The following is a 20,954-nucleotide window of genomic DNA, read 5'->3' as shown; positions in this document are numbered from 1 at the left end:
TAGGGTGAATGTGCTGTGATACGTGTGCCCTATCTGTGAAAATGACTGCTAGGGGTCAGATTCCCAGTCAAGTTACTTTGTGTCACCAGAGATATAGTGTCTGCTGGTAGCTGGCAACAAATGTGGGTTGATATGATGTAACCCTCTTTGCAGACTAAATTAAGCCACGCAGAATTGATACTTCCCATCAGCTAAGACATCGCACACCAAAACTGCAGTTACCACACACCAGCTGATGTTGTAAGAGCTGACATTCGATTTGGCCTCTGGCCCCTAAGAAGAGACCACAGGACTAGATCCAGAAAACACCTTTGGTACCAAGCTGCCAGAGAAGAACCTACGGCACTGAAAAAGGCACCAGAGTTGCCAATACTATTTGAAAAAGGCCACCTGCTTATGACTGCAGTCCCAAAGATCCAGCACTGACTAGCCCTTAAACATCTTCCTTTGGAGTTTAGTTGCCCCAGGCTAAGTGCAGGGTCCTGAGCACACCTTCTCTTTAGACAGTTTTAGACAGAAAGCATGATTCTGGATCCAAAGACTTTTCAGACCGTTTTCAGTGTGCGGAAAAGGCTCTTCCCTGTACACACACCTGCTGAGTGATGTGACCTGTAACTCTGAGCAAGTAGCTCTTCCTCTCTCTGTTCAATTATTTTAATTGTGCTCTGCAGAGGCACTTGGCTTCAGATAGAGCTACTGAACTTTTCTCTCATTTTGGAGAGCACTGCAGTCTGATGTTGAGACATCTGAGAACTGGGCATGTGCACCTGAACTCCTGCAGGCAAATGAGTGAACCAAACCTGGCTCACTCTTGCTCCAAGGTGAGGCACTCACAGGCTGAGCTTATTTTTGTCTGAGAGGCTTCTCCAACTTCAGCTTTCATTCTGAACAAAAATCACAATGACTTTTGGGTTGTTGCTGGATCAAGCAGGTGTGTTGGTTATGCCAGACTGGGTCCCTGAAAGTAAATGCCATTTGTGGATCACTGACTAGTAGAGGGTCATGATCTATCTAATGCTGATCTGAGTTTATGATAAGAGTTTTTTGGAAAGACTAATGACTGCTTCATCCCCACAGCACCCTTTTGCTCTATTATTTTAATTACATGACAGGACATGAGTTTGGACATGAGCCTGGCATGAACCAGAAAGTGAGGAGTCTGCAAAACTTTACTGGAAAAAAGCTGGTACAGGTATTGAGGTTTTCACTTACGGATATAAGTTACTGCTTTATGTGTCATTTGGAAAGCTTGATAAAGAGCAGAGAACTAAGATCACACATCTAAAGACATAAGTTGGTGCTCTTTCAGGCCACCATCCCTTCTTAAGAGTGGCTGTGTTGTGGCAATTTTCATAATTGTCACAATGCAAACTGCCAAACACGCTACATGTTAATACCGCCTGTTTGAACTGGAATGCTCTTCATAAAATGGGCTGAGAAAATCAGACCTGTTTAAAAGCTCCTGGCGAAGGGCTCTGGCAACTACCAAGCATGCTCCTCCCTGTTGCAAAGACAGGACTGCAGCAATTTAATTGGGACACTATGCAGCTTTCAAGTTCTGTTTCAATGTGTAATACCCATTTTTCCCAGCTTCAGAGCACCATCGTGGCTTTCTGTGGTAAGCCTTAATGTTCGGCATTTTTTGAAGATGGAGTGTCATAATTTTAAGACATTTTTATAGTACCTGTAATCTATATCTAAAATATTTCGAAAGAAATACCTAAGCACAGAGACGCACCTATACATATAAATAGTACACATCTCACTGACACTGAAGATGGTTTTAGTGAGACTGTACTGCGATGGGCTGTATTTGAGCTAGTCTCTGATGGCTAAAACTTTTCCATGTAACTTTTTTCCCTGTTTCCTTTTGTGGCCAGGTTTTCTGCCAAAGTGATTTCAGGAGAAGATTTGCCAGATTAATTTGACAGATTTGCTACTGTCATTCTGACTGTAAGGTTCATTTGGATCCTCTGGCCACACACAGTATACCATCCTAAAAGCCTGACCCCTCTGCATGGCCCCAGCTTCAACACCTTTTAGAGGAATATCCGAAGCTGACAGATGGGTAGCAAGGGATGCTGTGCCATGTTCCTGAGCTGTTCTAAGTGACAGTTACCAGCACTATTAAACTGAGATGTATTTTTTTCCTCTTTTCTTTGTTTTGTTTCAGATTCTAACCCTTGCTTTATATTCTCCTTCTTTTCCTTTTAGATCACAACTTCTCAATTATTAAATACTCCTTCTACAAACACTTCAGAGAGATGGAACCACAAGTTAATCTTCTTTTTGGTAGACACAGCTTCTGCATTTACTCCTTAGGAGTTTTTCAAACCTCAGGTCATTCTCGAAATTCTGCTTTGAATATTTTTCTGTCTGGAAAGAGCTCTCACTAATTTTGCAGACAGTGATTAATACTATTTTATACCATCTTCCTCTTCTTATGCAGCAGAAGATCATGCTCATCAGACACAGCCCTACATACTTCAGCAGAGGGCTACACCAAATATGTCACAAATGCCAAAATACATGTACGTCCATGTAGTTCTCATACCAAGTAAGCTGGCAACATCAGAAGAGGTAGACTTCTGGCAACAATTATTTTTTATGTAATGATGTTGTCTGGCCTTCAGTTACCATATTAAATTCTTTCTCATTATGCCCTTTTTGTGATTTTCTGTGGGACTGACTTCAGGCAAACCACCTATCTATTCCCAAGACACTCCATGAGACCACTTCTGAACACTGGCATAACAGTACCGTCTTCCCAGACCTTTAGAATTCCCCAGCATTGTGGTATTTAGTAAAAGTCAGCAAAAATTATTCATTGGGATTGTTGTTTAAGTCTTTCAATATTCTTGGATGAAAGTTAACACATCAGTTATTTAAGGCATGCTGTAAAGCTCATTAAGTTTGGTTTATTTGTTTCTGATCATTTTTCATGCCTTGTGTTTTTTTCCTGCTACTACTGTGTTCTATTCAAATCTTGGCATAGGGGAACATTAATCCCCTTGTTGACACTTCAGTACGTGTCAGGTATCTATCAGGGTTTACTCTTCTCCACTTCAAAGATTTTGTTTTCCATTATCCTAAATTATTTGAGGGAAGCTGCCCAGTATTTTACTGAACTTTCTATGGACTTCGGGTAATGATTTTAGTCTGGATGGGTAAATATTGCTTTCTCTGAACAGATGAAGATGGATATACTATCTGTCTCTGTAGATCAGCATTTAATTAACGATTTCTGAGGGCAGGAATGAACTAGCTTGTTTATAGTGCTTACACAACCAAATGGTTGGCTTTTATTGTTTGAAAAACTTCAATTTTTAAAAGTTACTTATTTCCAGCATTTCTAACTATTTTAGAAATACCTCATTAAGTACATTTTGGCTCAAATGTATCATATCTCTTTAATTAAAAAGTAATCAAAAGTACACAGCACTACTGATTTTGGATCATATTTGTTGAGTTATATTATTTTAGAATTAGATTTTACCTATGCTGCTTCATATAATCTTGCAAATTAATGGAGGCTGGAAAAGTTTATGGGGAAGTGTTATCATATGTGTCCCTCAGTATCCGCTTCCTTGCCACCAGTCAAGAGACTAGGATATTTTTGGCTTAAACATAAGCTAAGTTTTTATGCTACTGCATGTTTCTTTCTAAAAGATGTAAAATAAATGAGTTGAGAGAAAAGCATGCTGCCTCCATCCTTTCAAACGTCAGGAGTTTATAAAGTATCTTTCAGTGCAGTTCAGCCCAGCTGGCAATCTCTGCTCACTGCTGGAATAGCTGCAGTGCTGCAGGTCAGGTTCAGCCTATGGTCAGATCTAAGAAAAGGTGTGTCTTTGCTCTCCTTTGAGTGTTGCCCGCCTGTTTATGGCTATGTACTTTTTAGGAAAGGCAGTGCAGCAAGGCGAGGAGGTGGAGCTGCTCTTTATGTGAGAGAGCAAGTGGAGTATGTCAAGCTCTGCCTAGGGGCGGATGAAGAATGAGTTGAGAGCTTACGGGTAAGAATTTAGGGTAAGGCTAACATGGGTGACACTGTTGTGGGTGTTTACTACACCCTGACTGGAAGGAGGAAGTCGAGGAGGCCTTCTACAGACAGCTGGAAGTAGCCTCATGATCACAGGCCCTGGTTCTTGTAGGGGCTACGAAGATGATTAGGGAACTTGACCATCTCTCTTATGTGGAAAGGCTGAGAGAGCTGAGCAGGTTTAGCCTGAAGAAGAGACAACTCAGAGGGGATCTTATCAATGCATACAAATACCTTAAGGGCATGTGTCAAGAGAATAGGGCCAGACTCTTTTCGGAGGTAGCCAGTGACAGGGTAAGGGGCAACGGCTACAAATTGGAACACAGAAAGTTCTATCTGAATATGAGAAAGAAATTCCGTACTTTGAAGGAGATAGAGCACTGGAACAGGCTACCCATAGAGGTTGTGGAGTCTCCTTCTCTTGAGATATTAAAAACCCATCTGGATGCAATCCTGTGTAACCTGCTCTAGGTGAACCTGCTTTAGCAAGGGTGTTGGACTAGCTGATCTCCAGAGGTCCCTTCCAACCCAAAGCATCCTGTGACTGTGTGATTCTGTGTTTACCCTTTTGGTGTATTCTGACCTCTCCTGCAGTGCAATAGTTCTGAGAAATTATGGTCATCAAATCAGAAGAACATTCTCAAAGACAACACAACTAAGGAGACACCCACAGAAAGCTCCAAAAATTATTGGAAAATTTTGTTTTACTTTGATTGTTTTATGTCTGAAAAGAAAAACGTCATTCCTCAGAGAAAAGCAAATAAACATGAAGTTGTGACTGAGCACAGTCAACTATTTCCTTTACATTTTTAATACAACAATTTTTCTTCACGAACTCAAAACTGCTTTGTGTATGTATCTTTTCTTCATCAGGACAAGCCTTGCCTTGTACCAAGCATCCCCTCATTACCTACTGGGATGGAAGGTGAACTTGAAACACTGAAAAGTCTTCTCTCTACAGCTAAAAAACTGTGGCATTTAATAAAGAAAGCACCTCTCCACTACCTGTGGAAAGAACCTGTGGTAAATCTATCCCAACTACTCCTCATTATCTGCAGCGGGCAGTGACTGTACTATATGGGTAGTGGCTGCTTTCCTTCTTTGCTTGAGTAAGAACTAGTCCAGTAAATGCTGAGTAAGCATCTGTAAAATGTATTTCAAAATCTGGTAGCATCAAACCTATAGGAAGGACATGAAAGGAAGATAATAGTCTCCTTGGGAAAAAGCGTATATTTATATTCATTAATATTCATGCCATGTTCTAACAGGATTAGCACAATGGAATTTTCTGGAACAAGTTACTGATTAAATCTTGCAAGGTGCTGTAATGTAGGAGAATAGATGACACTCTGGATCTTGGTGTGGCTCAACATATGACAGGAATAAGAAGTGTGAAAAGGAGTCAAGCTCCACTATTGAGAAGTGGAAATCCAGTGAAATCTGTTGTAATTCTATTTCAGAACAGATACAGCTAAATAGAACTTCATTACACTCAAAATTATGGTAAATATATTGCACTCTTCTTATTATGCCAGTAAACTATAGTAGCAATATGAGAGTGACTCAATGTTTCTAGGCTAGTGCCCTTTAATACAGATTAGGTTATATATCATTGCATCACTTGTGTTGCATTATATCTAATCAGTTCACATGTACTGTAATATCCTATACAGAATGTAACTGTAAGTGCAATATGAAATCATCCTTCAACAGCACAAAGATACTCAGGGATTTCTACAGAAATAATTCCCTGAACTACTACCTTGCCTTGATGTCCCTTTGACTTCGCATTTTACTTCTGTTCACTGACTGGTTTGCTGATTTTATTTAAGGAATAAGAGCAAAGACTGCACATGCTAAGAGAATGCTATCATGAATTTGGACATGCATACATATATGCAGGTTTAAAGATGAGTAGGTTAACATCAATGCCACAATTCAGTCAGTTTTATATTTGCCTGTTTTCTTGGAAAACAGATGCTTTATTCTTCATTTTCTGTATTACATACTGCAACTAACAAACTCTCCAGACAGGTAATTGAAAAGGAATTACACAGAAGAACCTAGAGACTGGTGAAAAAACTTTTGCTTTCGTGAATAGAAATTATGAAGAAGGCCTGAGACAGTAAAAAACCCCAACAGTAGGGATAGTTCTGCTGCTACATAGTACTAACCTTCCTGAATTTGGTGCTAAACCACTAATGTGCCATGTAGAAAATTCCATTAAAATTCATGTAATCGTAGATTGTGTCTTTTATACCTTAGGTACAGATAAGTAATGCTCTTTTGTAATTTGAAACTTCTTTCTTAAAAGCCTGATCTGCCTCTCCAACTGCCATAATTGTTCTTAAAAACTGATAAAGATCCATGGTGAAATCTTAGTCTCATTGATGTCTGTGGAAAAATTTGTGTTGACACAAGTAGAAATAGGGCTTTCATTTGCATCCTACCTCAACTCTTCCCACCTTTTCTCTGAGGCATTGTACCAATAGCACTAGTACCAATCCTAAAACTATTATCTCAATTTCTAATAAAGGTAATGGCTGATTGTGGAGGAACAACATGGAAGTATAACAGGAAAACATAAATTTACAAATCTCTTTCTAAAACAACTTGTGGATATAAAAAAATCGCCTCTGTTCGTGGAAGAATTACCGCTCTTGAATCTTTTGCTCAATTTTCTTTCCTGTCACGCTTAATCAAAGATGCACAAGCACACGGCTACACGTATATTTAGTCCAGCTATATAAATATATAGCCGAAACATAATTTGTATATTTCTATGACCATAATTTTCTTCAGCTTACATATATAAATAGGTTACACAAAACGTTCTTGCATATCAGAAAAGTTTTGACAATGCAGATACTCATCAAGCACTTTCCCAAAGTCAACTAAAATTTTGAGATGAGAGTTTAATGTGATACTTATTAGCAATTTTTCTTGGGCCAGTGCAATAGAAATGAATTAATGGGTGGTTAATTACTGTTTAATTATTAGTTAATTAATGGATCATATCAACATATATATTTTAAAATTTTTTTTACGAATTACTTTATTAGACTAGGAATTTAAATGTTATTCTGTAATTATCTTTTTATTTTTCAATCTGTCGTGTTAATTAAAACTGTAATCATTATAATAATATAAAAAGAAACGTGGGTCAAATGATATATCAAAAACTCTGGTGCTCAGAGAGATCAAAGATGAAAATGTAAAGATATTATCCTTTCTTTAAAAAAGGGGAGGGGAGTGTGCAAGCTGTAATTGTGTTGTATATTATATTTATTGCTACTTACAGTTTAGTTGGAAATTCAAATATAACACACTCTGCTCTTGCTTTAGGCCTAATTGCCTTTTAAAATGCTGTGCCAAATTCTCATAGGGTGTAAACTGAAATAACTTCAACTGACCTCAAGCAGTTGGAATGAAATCAGTGTGCATTTGATCTTCAACTGGCTTTGATAGAACAGATCATAGATTTTTGTCAGTTAAGGATATGGTCTAAGATGCACTATTTCTTTCTCTACTTATAAAAGGCAGAGACTCTTTCTGCACATGGCATGAGTGTGATCCAATAACTGCTAAAGCCAACTGATCTCTCCTTTGGTGAAGCTGTCCACAGCCAGCACCGAGAACAAGCCATTTTGGTCTCAGCACTGCAGAAGGCAGTGCCCTTCTATAGGGCTCCAACAGGCCCTTCTGCTACACAGGCAGCCAGGTATCTGCCTTCTGACTGCAGCAAGGTTGACTGTCAGGAGCTTCTCCAACACTGGCCAGGAGATCCCACTCTGATTCCCAGCAGTGCATCCCAAGCATACAACCAATAAGAGACATAACTTTACTCCTGTGTTTGAAGAATGCTGTTACCAAATCACTACTCCCAGAAAAAACTGAAATTTGCTAAAATTCCTTTCTCAATGTTTAAATGTTACAGCAAGATAGAGCAATAAATGCTGGATTGTATACATCACATTTCCTAGGCTGGGTCTTCCAAGCGTCATTTATGCTTCTGATGCTGGGTTTAGTTTTATCCCAGAAGTGCCAGTAAAGGGTAAAAACCTTCCTGGTTCTTACCAGAAAGGGTAAGGACTAAAAACAATAATAATTGATAACAGGATGGCTGAAATGTACTGCAGTACAACACACCTTGATCAAACTGTCAGTAATGAAAAATGTGACAGCTGTTTTGTCATTCTTGTGTGATATGCAAAGGACATAAATTGTGCAGATAACAGGTTTCAAGGTTATTGCTGTTTTCTGAGTGGTACAATGAAGCAATATCAAAGAAATATGGGAGAAATTACTGCCACCTCTGTTTGGAAATCCAAAAAACAACTTTAAGAGTAGTTGTTGGGTTTATGTGCTTGTGAACCTACCAGATAGAAACGTGATATTGGTTGAATTCATTACCCATAATCCTAAGCAAGTGGAAAATTGAAGAGTGTAGGTATCAGAAGTGTTTGCTGCACTGAGGTGATGCAGTCTACAAACAGGCTGAACTTCCACTGACAAAAAAGGAAATTATTTCTGTGTACTTGCTACTGCCATGCACATAGAACATGTAAGACTTAAATTAAAATCCTGCCTCAGGATCTACAGATATATAGCACTTTTAACAAAGCATCATTTCGCCTTAGTTTAATTAAATGTAATGATGTTACTATCTGATTGATCGCAAACAAAAAAAACTTCTTCCTTTGATATTCTAAACTAGTTCCTAGCGAATATTGCTGGATAATAAATTACTAGTTCCAGAAAGCATTTCCAAGCTGCAAGTCAAAAATAAACTTCAACACATGCTCAACAAGAGCAACGCAGGGTCACTGACAACGTTTCTTGGATATCAACCTAGAACATCTATTGTTTCTGCTTGCATGCATATCTTACTCCTTTCACTTCTATCTTTTTCCTTCCCCCATGTTCTCCCCTTCTGCCACTTCAGACCACAGATGCACAGCAGTTCCAGTGTTAAGGTTTCTCCACGCAATTTGCATTAACATTTCCAGAATAATTATCTGTCAGCACAAGTGATTCAACAAGCAATGCAAGCATCTCTGATTTAGTAAGGCACTTTCTCTGTTGTTTCTCCTTTTTTGTGTTCCTCATCTTGTCACTCTTGATAAGGCAGCAAAAACGGCAGTTTGGATGGTGTCAGGCTGACACATTCACATGGGAAAGTTCTTTGTTGTTACTTGCTTTGGTGGCAAAAAGGAACAGCAACAAAGGCAGTGACAATTCCAGAACATCAGGACCCTTTTTTGTGAATGTAAAGGTTACAAGTTGTTATCTTGTACAGTAGGAATCTTCTACATTTGGGTTTGTTCTTTTCGAGTAAACTTGTGTATGCAAAAACTGGGGGAGAAAACTACCTTAATTGCTTCCAACTGATTAGCTAGACAAACATCTTCTCACTGTTTTTGTGGACATATGGTTAATTTCAAGATGACCAGTGCACTTCCTTGTGTCTGGACTTCTGGCTGTACTGAAGCAAAATTGGGGAGCCACAGCCCTCAGTTATCAACAAAGTCTGTCTTACAGCAACAGAATTGACAACGTACCATGGGTCCACTGCCTGGCAGATACCTCACACTGACAAAGGCCAAGTGTGGCATAGTCTGAACAGACCATCTCTACATGTATGCATGTATGAAGAAATCAAATTCACAGTTTATGTGAAGAAATCAAATTCACAACCTATGTGTTAGATTGTGCCCAGCTCTGAAATTCCCTATGGATTGTAAGTAAGTCATTTAGCAGTGAAAGTTCTTGAAACTTTAGCTGATGGAGGTGGCACAAGCAAATTTCCACTGGGAGCAGCTCCACCAAAACCTGCAATGCAAGCACTGTAAAAGGGTATTCAAGCGATATAGGAAGGAAGCATGTGTGGACAGTTCGAGACCACTAGATGATACTCTATTTTCACTTTTGTTGTGCATGTCAGTTGCACTTTTTTGCCTTGGAGGTTTTTAAACTTTTGCAGATCAATCTTTGGGAAAGATTTTAGTTATCAAGTATCTCTAAAGGTTGTTGAAGGAATTTACAGTATTTCCCTACTTTCTCCAAAAAGTTAGAGACTATGGCTGCAGCACTTTCATGTTTTCTACTAGCTTACCTAATAGTAAAAAGTACAGAGTCAGTTTTTAGTGCTAGCCATAATGTGCCTGCACCAGCACAAAAATAAAGACTGTACAAGACCCCAGGAGCTAATGCTCTTGGTTTTCAAAGATGTAAATGATCAGAGAGCTCAGTCCTACTGCTCAAAGTCAGTGGGGAAAAGAACACCTAATTCCCATTAACAGCTTTGAAAACCTCTTTGTAAGAAGAGAGAGCAAGCAGAGAGAGAAGTAAAGGGAAAACAATAAATAAGAACAGATGGTAATGGATTATGCCTGGTAATTTAGGACTTCATTTTCATGTATACAGTGGCCTTTTGACCACTTCTGTGGTGTAAAGGGATTTCCACACAAATCACGGTGAGATTCACATGATATGTCTGTTATGTATTGTATCTGTAATTCTGCACTTCAGTATTGTAGTAAAATGCACTTTTAAAGGCACTTCTGCCTGAGTAACTGCTGTAATAATACCATGATCAACCTGAAAAACTTTGCACATACATTTAATTGCCTTCAAGGTTCTTTTAAGAAATAACATGGGTGTCGGTAAACTTTCTTGCACCTCTATGTAGGTTCCAATTACTTTAAGGTGGCTTCGTTGCTTGATTTTGTGAAATGAAAGTTAGTTGGAACTGGTTTATTCTGTAAGTAAAAGAATTGCAATAAGAGAGTCCTTTGTTGCTGTTTTACTAAAACACCCGTTTTCAATTGCTGAAAAATAGCTTGGAGTTTTTCTTATCTGTAGAATTTTCCCATGTTTAAAATTAAAACTAAAGTCTTACATATGTGCATGTGTAGGGGTGTGTGCATATATTTATGCATATGCATACGCATGTATGTGTAGAAATATATCTAGTTGGAGATATCTGCAGTTTGGTCTGATTCAAATAGTTTTAAATTATTATTGGCTTTCTTCCTCGCTCCTGATAGAGACATTAATTTAGAAAATAAAACAGTTTCAGGCACTGCTTTGAAGTGTTACTAATCACAAAATGGTACGTCTACACTCACATGTAGCTGCCTCTTAACAGCTTAGAAGTCTCACCCTAGGTAATTCCTTTTACATTTTTTTTAAAAACCTTTTTTTCATGCACTACTCTAATTTACTGCTCTATTAATATAGCCCTTCTACACATATTGTAGAATGACATATATCTACAAATCCTCCATATGAGATTGAGTCTTGGACTCAGTCATACTGATAAATATCTGCAGTTATTTTGAATTTATAATGAAGAATTTGACTTAATGGTGTTGTACAAGTTCATGCAGAGCAACTTGCTGATAATCACGCAGCCGAAGCATATTTCTTTCTTGGTGGGAGTTCCATCATATGCATTTTAAGAGAAAATTAGGCCTGAAAGCCCCATCACTTTCACAAATAAAAGATCTTGCTCGAAACTAAACATTTTAGGAGCTAGAACAGTTCAGCATTCAAAGTACCATGAGGTTTTCCAAAGTTTTTAGAGGAACTTGCACCTCAAAAATACAGCATAGTTTCGATATGTTGCACTTCAGTGATCAAAGTCTTTGGTTAAGGATAAATACCAAGCATGATCATCAGGATTGCAAGAATGCTGCTTGCAAAGGTGTCTAACCTTGCCTGGAAGAGTGGATCAGATTCAGCCTAGAAGGTCAGAAGCGGCTGAACCTGGCTTATACATCCTTGCTTTGGAGTCAAAACAACTGGTTTAACTGTCTTAATAAAATCCCAGTTATTTTGGGGTAATGACTTATCATTATTGCCAAACCAAGCATCTAGGACATAAGATCTAAGCTAAAACTCAGTGGCATCAATCGTTAGCTTTTCTCAGGTTTCTGAACCAGACCTCCAATAAAAGGATTAATAACTCTTTTCTCAATACTAAAAAACCCTAAAAAAATTGCATTTTAAGCTCCCAGTGTTGTTATATTTCAAAAAGCAGATAGACATTTCTAAGATGCATTTTAATTTCATGGAAACGTTGCTTTGGTATAAAGATCTCGTAAAATCTTATTTTACAATGTCTGCATTATGGGCCAAGTTATCTTTTACAATAGGCGCCTTTAACTAAGCCACATAAGCAAAGCACAGAATTTTTGGAGAGAGTCCAGAGGAGGGCCACAAAGATGATCACAGGGATGGAGCACCTCTCCTGTGAAGACAGGCTGAGAGAGTTGGATTGTTCAGCCTGGAAAGAGAAGGCTCCAGAGAGATCTTCTCGCAGCCTTCCAGCAGCTAAAGGGGGCATACGAGAAAGCCAGAGAGGGACTTTTTACAAGGGATTGTAGGGATAGGATACGGGGTAATGGACTTAACCTGAAAGAGGGGAGATTTAGACTAGGTATTAGGAAGAAGTTCTTTACTGTGAGGGTGGTGAGACACTGGAACAGGTTGCCGAGAGAAGTTGTGGCTGCCCCATCCCTGGCAGTGTTCAAGGCCAGGTTGGACAGGGCTTGGAGCAACCTGGTGTAATGGAGGTTGTCCCTGCCCACAGCAGGGGGTTGGAACTAGATGATCTTTAAGGTGCCTTCCAACCCAAACCATTCTACAGTCCTCTGAATTCCCAGGTAAGCTAGGAATAAAAATCATGCTGCAAAATAATTTTCATGTGTACAATCTCTGCTCAGAAATTAACATACTGGAGCATAGGAACTACAAATGGCTGTTACCCCCTATGTAAAAATTCAATATCCAGTTCTCTTTCCATTGTCTATACTTTTTTCTATGTAATACTGGACTGAAATGTATTACATGCCTTTGAACACCAAAGAATCTCTCAGCACAATGGGTTTGAATTGCATCGAAGTAATCAGTTGCCTCACCTCTTCAAAGGCTTAACTTTCCTTGCTTATTTGAAAAGTGAATACAAACTGTAAGGGTTTCATAAAACAGCATCACAATTAATGAGAAATGGAAATTATTGGCTTGTGTGAAATGAATGGAGGAGCTGACTGCATATATGTAAAACAAAACATAGTGAATAAATAAATATTTTTTTAGTACTACCAGCAATGAAGGACTGGAATTACTTAATTTGGAAGAGGGTTATAAGGATAGCAGTTTAATATTTCTAGGGGAAAAAGTAGGCCCAAACCAAGAATAAGGTAAGAACACTACCAAAGGTCTTGATCAGTGAGATGAAGACGACTGCTAAACAGTTTCTCCAGCAGCGACATAAGTCTCGCTTATTTGGGTCATCTAACTTTAGGCTGTAAAATGAAAGAGTGAAGGTAACTTGGCTTAATGTATTAGAATTTCCTCCCAGGAAAATCCCAAACTTTTGGGTTTGCTTTTTTTTTTTTTTTCTTTAATGGCTGGAAAGAAATCTTTGGTTTGGAAGTTTTTAGTAGGGTTATTACAGTTGACAAGAGATTAGACAAGCAAACATGATCATGATGCAAAAATCCACAAGCAGGGTCTTTGTGCCATAATTAATTTCATAAGCACTTGATACTGCTAGTACTTGTGTGTGGTACCTCTCCTTGTTATGTCCGTATCTGTATGTTGAAAGTTGCACCAACAGCAATACAGACAATGATAACCAAAGAAAAGAAGTAAGTAAAGGAAGAGAGAGAACTCAAAGAAATAATGCTTTCTAAGTACAAGTGATGCCAGTAACAAAAGTTAAGACAGGAAAGGAAAATCAGCTTGCAAACAGGGAATGACAATTTCCTAATGCAAAAAGACAGCATTACAAAATGGTTGTTTTTTTTTTTTCCGTAGATGCCAGCTGGAAAGACCAGGTAGCAAAATTCAAATGAGCGCTGGCAAGGACACCAACGGTCGTCAGTGCAATACCCACCTAAATTACAGAGGACTGTACACATTTCATTGCTTAAAATAGACTATGTTTTTGCAAGAATGGCAGCACCATGACTTTGCATATCTTACATGGGTTTTATGGTGTGTTAGGAGCTAAACATGCTATAAAAAGAGGAGGCTTTCACTTTTTAAAACTTAAAAACCACATTTCATAAGAGGCTGGATGCCTAGACAATTCTTTTAATCAACTTTTAGAGATACTCATGCAAATGTGGGTGCCAGCTTTTTCCCACACAACCTATGGTGCATCAGTTACAGAGTCTCCACCACTCCTCAGGAACCTGAATTTTCTTTTAAGCCTGGGCCATTGTAACTAGGGTCACTGCCAAATCCAGGTCTCATGAATGCACAATACTTTTCACTTTTGGTTAGTCACCATCACTTCAAACGAGCATTCGTCTTTTGATGTTGTGCTTGATTAGCTAGTTTTTGCAGTGTACTTTTTCCCCTCAGTGAACGTACTAGATAGCTTAACTAAGCTTTTTGCAGGATTCTGCATTTTACAGTCAGCCTTCAGGGATGCTAAATTTAAGAGTAAAGAAACAGTAATTAAAAGTGATTAGGACAAGAAGCCTTGATACTATGAAATGTGGACTCAATTGTCCTTGACACGGGCAGAACAAGGCAGCAGGTTTTGGTTTTGATTATAGCTTTACTTGCGATTTTAATAAACATGAGCCAGTATTCAAACTTTTAATATCCTGCTGCTTAACTATTTCCAAAAAGCAATCCAGCCCTTTTAAACAGCCCTTGTTTAAAAATTTTAATTTGTTTGGCTCTGTCTCTGCTTAGAGAAGTTGTAGCCTCACGGTAACTCATTTATAGGTTCATTTCCAGAATCACAAGCAATTGGTTTTTTTTCAACTAAGTGTTTCCGCATGTGCCAGAAGTGTCAGGCTGACAGCTTTCCTGCACCGTTTTATCTGGTTCCCACAGTAAGTATGAGAGACAAACAGAGGAATGTGTCTAGTGCTGACTATGCCCATCAAGGATACAATGATACTTACAGCTCTTCCAGGAAGCGGAGATTGTGCACAGGGTTTGAGGGCAGCTTAGTAATGTTGTTCATACTGAGATCACTATAGGGGAAAACAGACAGAGACTTAATATGGCATGCCACAACAGTGGTATCCAGCTGTTCATTCCACACATTTTTAAGTACTACATTAACAAAAATTAGTTCCTCTGCCAGAACTGATGAATCATTATCTAGTTAGCACATTAAACATTCTTCCTTCATATGAATGCAGCTTTGTCAAACCAAATACAGGCTGTAGCATGTTCCTTGTTTCCAAGGATTTTGGAATGTTTTATCATGCTCTATAAATCAGCTGGAACACCAAACAACACTTCTAGTCTACATAATTTTAATAAACCACTGTACTGTACTAAAATTTACTTGGAGTAGCAAAGGAAAAGTACTATGATTTTTGTTGTTGTACTGTAGCACAGTTACTTTACTAAAGTACAGAGGCAGAATTGTACAGATACAAACTATCTGCATCATTCTTTACATTTCACGAACATGGAAGCATGTTGCTTTTGCTGTACAACCTGCTGCATGGTTGTACTGATTTGTCTTGCCTTACATTAGGCACATCAGGTGTCCCCAAAACCCAAGAAACTTGAGTGAAAGAAATCACATATTTTCAAATAATAAACATCCCCTTTTTAGAGTGCTCTTTTTTTGCAGGTACTCAAATTGCATTAAATAAGTGAAATGAACCATAAAACAAGGGTGTAATGTGATCCTGCTCTGTAGCACACTTCCTGGTGGGGTTCCTTGGTAGTTCCTGGCACAGGAAACAACCAGCCATATCAGCTCTGTCAGGGTTCGTTCAAGATATGTTTGAGACTAAATTTCATATAATACCTTTTTATTCTTAACATGCATTCTCATTGTTTTCCATTGTCTTCCCCATGCCCTACAGTATCACTATAATTGCTTTGCATTAAGTGTAAAAACTGTAAACAGACTGCATAATAAAATTCTGCGTGGAAGATATGATTTACGCAACTACATCAAAATTCCTGTAGACTGTTAAAATAGAAGTATCAGAGACCTGCATATTTTATGTAAACATTATGTGATAATTTAAAACTCCCCACTATTTAAACAGATATATATATATATTTGTAGCGGCACTTATAGCTTCCAGCTACTTTGGGTAGTATTTAGATAACTTTATTTCTTCCAGCTGTTGAGAGCTTACAAGGTAAATAAGTTATCTGTATGGTGGTGGGTAGACATCTTATTCCTATTCCATCTAGTTCTTATTACTCACAGTCTGTTTCACATTACAGAATATATGCTTTTACTCAGCGTAGTTAATTTTGATGTTTGATCTTTTGCTGAATTTTAAAATGTATAATTTAAAAACATACTTCAAGTAGAGATTTTGAAATAAAGGAAATGTGTTAATACTTTACAATAATTATCAAATCACTGTTGGGTAAGGTCTCTGCATTCACTTCAAAATCAAGGTATAATGTGAGAACTGTGTACTTATTAAATTCATTCTTTACTATAATACTTTATCACCTAATTCTTTCATACTGTTTAGCAAGTTATTACCATTTCACTTTGATAAAGGCTCAAAGGATTTATTCTGGCAAAGGAACAAAACCATGGATTTATTTGGCAAAAGAAAAACTCATCCAGCTAGGGTATCATATACTACTGAGTATTAAGATAAGCCCAATATTTTAACAGTATCATTTTAATTGTGAGATTTTCAACATGTCTTAAAGGTTTTTTATAAACATACCAAATCACATTTTAGACTTAAAAAGCCAGCCTTGATGGAAGATGGGAGTGATTCATCTTCAGACAGACAGACATTTAGAGCATTCTAGAAAGCTAGCATTAACCACTGCTCTGGCTGACCAGGGAAACCTTAAGCCTGTTTTTCTCTGCCTATAAATTTCTAGTAGGCAGTACTTGTCTGCTTGTATCACCCACGGGACCCCATGATGACAACAAGTCACAAACAATCTACATACCAGACCCCAGTATCCTAAAAGGATCAGAAGAGAAGGTGGCTTTTGTTACGTGCTTTGACGCACACTGAGAAAATCAGTAATACACACATTTTCCTTAGAAACATCTTTAGACCCCACAGGTGGATTTACCAACAGTGAACTCCAAATCCTAGTCTCCTTTTTGGACTCCGCTCGTGATATGTATGTGCTCCATATCATATGATGGAGGAGAACCTCTTTTTTTCCCCCAGTTTACACTGTAGCAACTGCTAGCTCTTTCTAAACCTACCAGTTAAATAATCTCATTCTGTTAGATAGGTTCCTTTTTTCCCAGATTATTCTTTTATTGGAATATAAAGCACAAAGATGGTTTTGTGCAACAGAACTACTAACCATTACTTATGCATATTTCATAGAATCACAAAATCATTTAGGTTGGAAAAGACCCACACGATAACCAAGTCCAACTGTTAACCTAATACTACCAAGTCCACCACTAAACCACTACATGTCTTTTAAATACCTCCAGGGATTATTTCCAAATTTGTTCAATAACATCTTTCCAAACTAGTTTTTAACACACTAGTAACTAATACAGAGGCCACTCCAGTCTATGTCAGTGATGTGCTGCTGTTGCAGCTGTAAGGGTTCAAGAATGTAAGGGAGACTACTACAGGGAGAGGTAATCTCTCTGATAAGGCTAGCTGATACAGCTGGAAAAACTAAGTAACTTTCAGGAACAAAAAATCAAAACTCTCTAATTCTTCCAACTGTACCAGTTGGCTAAAGAGGTGACATTATTTCTCCCTAAGAACCTCACATTGCTTTCACTGGCAAAGCAGTTCATCTGTACTTACAGGTTTTAGATTCAGAACACTTTTTTGGGTCACTATCACCATGGATGCATTTAATCCAATTTTTGTCCACTGTATTAACTAAGGGACTTACGAGAGAAGTCTCATGAAGCAGAGATATTCTGAGGGGATGTTCGGAGAAGTGAAACAAACAAAAAGAATTAATGCAATGCAATCAGTCACTGGCTCTCATGTGACCAATACTGCAAAGTTTGGGCTGCTGAGCAGAAATTCCTCACAGTTCTCCAGAGACAAATCAAGGTGATTCTCAGCAAACATGCCAGCCTTTGGACCGTATTGCCAAGAAGACATAGCTAGGATGAGATTTATTGCTGTTAGCTAGATAAAGCACAGCTAACAGCTAGAAAAAGCTAGTTGGTAAATTGTAGGCTTACATATTCCTACTATGAAGAACAGCAACAATTGTAATGGGTATGTCATGTCTTATGTCTTGTACCTGCAATGGTTTCTTTCCAAAAAGTGAATCAAACAGGTTTTCTGATTTCTCCTTTCAGTGTTAGCCTGCCAAAATCAGCAATTTTCTCTCTCTAGAAAAGAGAAGGGGATGAAAGGTGGCTTTCACATCAGAATTTGTAGTGTAATGCTGAAAAATATTAAAACCAAAGTACTAGATCTTTAACTATCCTCAGTGGAAAGGTTCTGACTTTACATCACATTCATTCCCCAATGCTTTATGTGCCTGTGCATGTACACTTGGAAGAGACCAGCTGAAACTGCAAACATTTCTAGTCAAACTTGGTAGAGTCTTACAAGCTACAGTGATGAAAAACTGAACAGTTATTAGAATATTGAAAACCTTTAAATAAGCTAGTGTTTAACAGAACTTCTCCTATATCCCAATACCAGAGCACATGCAAACGTCACTGATACCAGTAGGAGCAGCATTGTAAGAGTATACTGTGATTTTTAAAATGCTCCTAATGTAAATGGCAATAGTACCAGATCTACCTTAATGAAAGCTACCTGCACCATGAGCTGACATACTGTACTGGAAAGGTGATACACTATTTTGAACAGCCAGATGAACATACTACCTGTTCTCCCACCAGCATTCCTGCAGCCTCTTTCCGACTGCTGCCTATAAAAGCAACATAAGTGCAAACAAAACTTCTATCTTTTCAAAAGATAAAAAGTTTTGCTTCAATGATTGCAATGCCAACACAGCTCACTACAATGATATCTTAATTATACTCTGTGCCGATCAATCACCACACCATGCCTCTGGTGACTTGCAAAAGGAATCCTATGTGTGATGAAACCTTTGAAGAACAGAAAATATTGCAAAGTGCACCATGCATCTGTTTTTTCTTGATGATTATATGGGCAATTTCTGAGCATTTGCAAAACCGAGTCCAAGAAGGCAAATACAACAGGTCTCTCTCCTCTCCAATTTTGTTGTCCGTGCATATACACGCTGAGAAAATATTCAGTTACTATCTGAAAAGTGAGTAGTTCACAATGAATTCTCAAAAGCCAGAAAAACAAGTTAAGTGAACTAGTTCTTAACATACAATAGACAAGTCTGGAGGCCAAGTTACTAACCTGTTATTAGCTGTTATTGCAAGAGATGTTTCAGTGACTATTCATCTTGGAAGATCAGTTTTTCACATTATATTTATGTCTTTTAAAGTAGAACAAAAATCTATCTTGGGATACATGCAAGGCTTATATTGGCTTTCACCAACCTGTTAATCTACTACTATGCTAAACTTCTATTATACTGAATGGTACAAATTGCCTACCCATTGTAGGGCTAATACAATAATCCAATTTTAAAGACAATGAATTTTGTAGCCTATATTTTTTTAACAGTTGCAACCTATTAGATTTTTAGAAAAAGATCAAGATTTATTAGTAGGATTATTAATTATGATTCCTCAAGGCCTACTTTAGCCCAACAAGATGTATTAATGATTATTTTTATGGAAGTTTTTGAAAGACAAAGCGCTCACATTAAAATACTGACAACAGACTGAATGCACTTCCTGAGTTCTTACCAGCTGACAACAGCTCCTAAACTAAGACAATTTCCTTAATCCAGTTACAGCAAAATTTGACACTGTCTTTTTTGTAGTAATACAAAATTACTAATGCTCTTCCTTTGCTATGTCTATCTTTTTAACACAGTAGTCTTGTTTCTGCTATTGGCAGAATACTTTACTAGCTCTGCTCTGCAATGGAAGACTATGCTAGCTATTGAATGCATGCCACCTACTAGTGCAAATGCTTCACTATGGATATTAAAAATAACTTCATCTGCTACAGATACTTAAAGTAGACAAATCTATTTGCCAACACTGTAGTAGAAGTTCCTATTTCTTACAAATAAAATCCTATAGCATGTTTTCATTCAAGGGTCTCGATAAATAAAGTAATAATTACCATCATTTTACAGAAGGGAAACTAAGACACCTAATGGCAAAGTGACATGCTCACAGTCAAACAGCAGGTTACAAGCCATGGAGAAACCAAATGCTAATGACTTGTGTAGTACCCTTTTCATTAGCTCACACTGCCCACCCCACGGCATTTACACTGGTTTTCCAAATGGCAATGCAAAAGCCGTCAAAAGCCTCAGAAAACAATGACCATATTTTCATTTTAATGGTCCTAGATTACATTATCTTCCAAAATCAACAGGAAAATTGGTAGTCATGAATTTGTATGCTTAATACACCCATGCAGAGCAACACACGACAGAGTATAAGCATGCATAAATAAGCATTTAAGTGCTTCCTGACAATTAAAATCATAGCATTTCTTCTCACAACCAGCTTCAAACTTCATCTGTGGTTCTTTGAAGATCTCTGGTAAACTATGAATAATATGTGAATTTCCACTAAATGATTCACATTTGCAGCAGTACATCTTTGTATTTGGAAAATATTCCAGAAAAAAAGTGGTAGATTTGCCGGAAGAAGCAGTAAAGAGAGAGACTTACAATAGACATTATATGGAACAGGCAATCTCTCTATCAAGGTATTTACAGTAAATAACAAGTGGCAATAGCATGGATATTTCTGCCCTTCTGCACATTGATAAAGACAAATGCTAAAATTAAATATTTAAAAATTAATTATCCCATGTCATATTATTTGTAATAACAAATTATCAGCAACACATCCTGTTCGATATTT

At 37.8% G+C, this 20,954-nt stretch overlaps 1 protein-coding gene across 3 annotated transcripts in view; it reads right to left on the bottom strand.

Annotated features, from left to right (window-relative positions):
• Positions 1-20,954, bottom strand: part of LGR5 (leucine rich repeat containing G protein-coupled receptor 5) — a 94,115-nt gene that overhangs the window by 41,564 nt on the left and 31,597 nt on the right. For all 3 annotated transcript variants that reach the window (XR_003990735.1, XM_030480819.1, XM_030480820.1), the window contains exon 2: positions 14,968-15,039. Coding sequence is in view for 2 of the 3 variants with exons in the window: in XM_030480819.1 (XP_030336679.1) it covers positions 14,968-15,039 (72 nt within the window). In the remaining variant the exon portion in view is untranslated. The remainder of the gene's footprint in view (positions 1-14,967; positions 15,040-20,954) is intronic.

This window comes from Strigops habroptila, chromosome 3 (genome assembly GCF_004027225.2).
Source record: "Strigops habroptila isolate Jane chromosome 3, bStrHab1.2.pri, whole genome shotgun sequence".
NCBI lineage: Eukaryota > Metazoa > Chordata > Aves > Psittaciformes > Psittacidae > Strigops > Strigops habroptila.
This window is presented reverse-complemented; position numbering and strand designations above follow the sequence as displayed.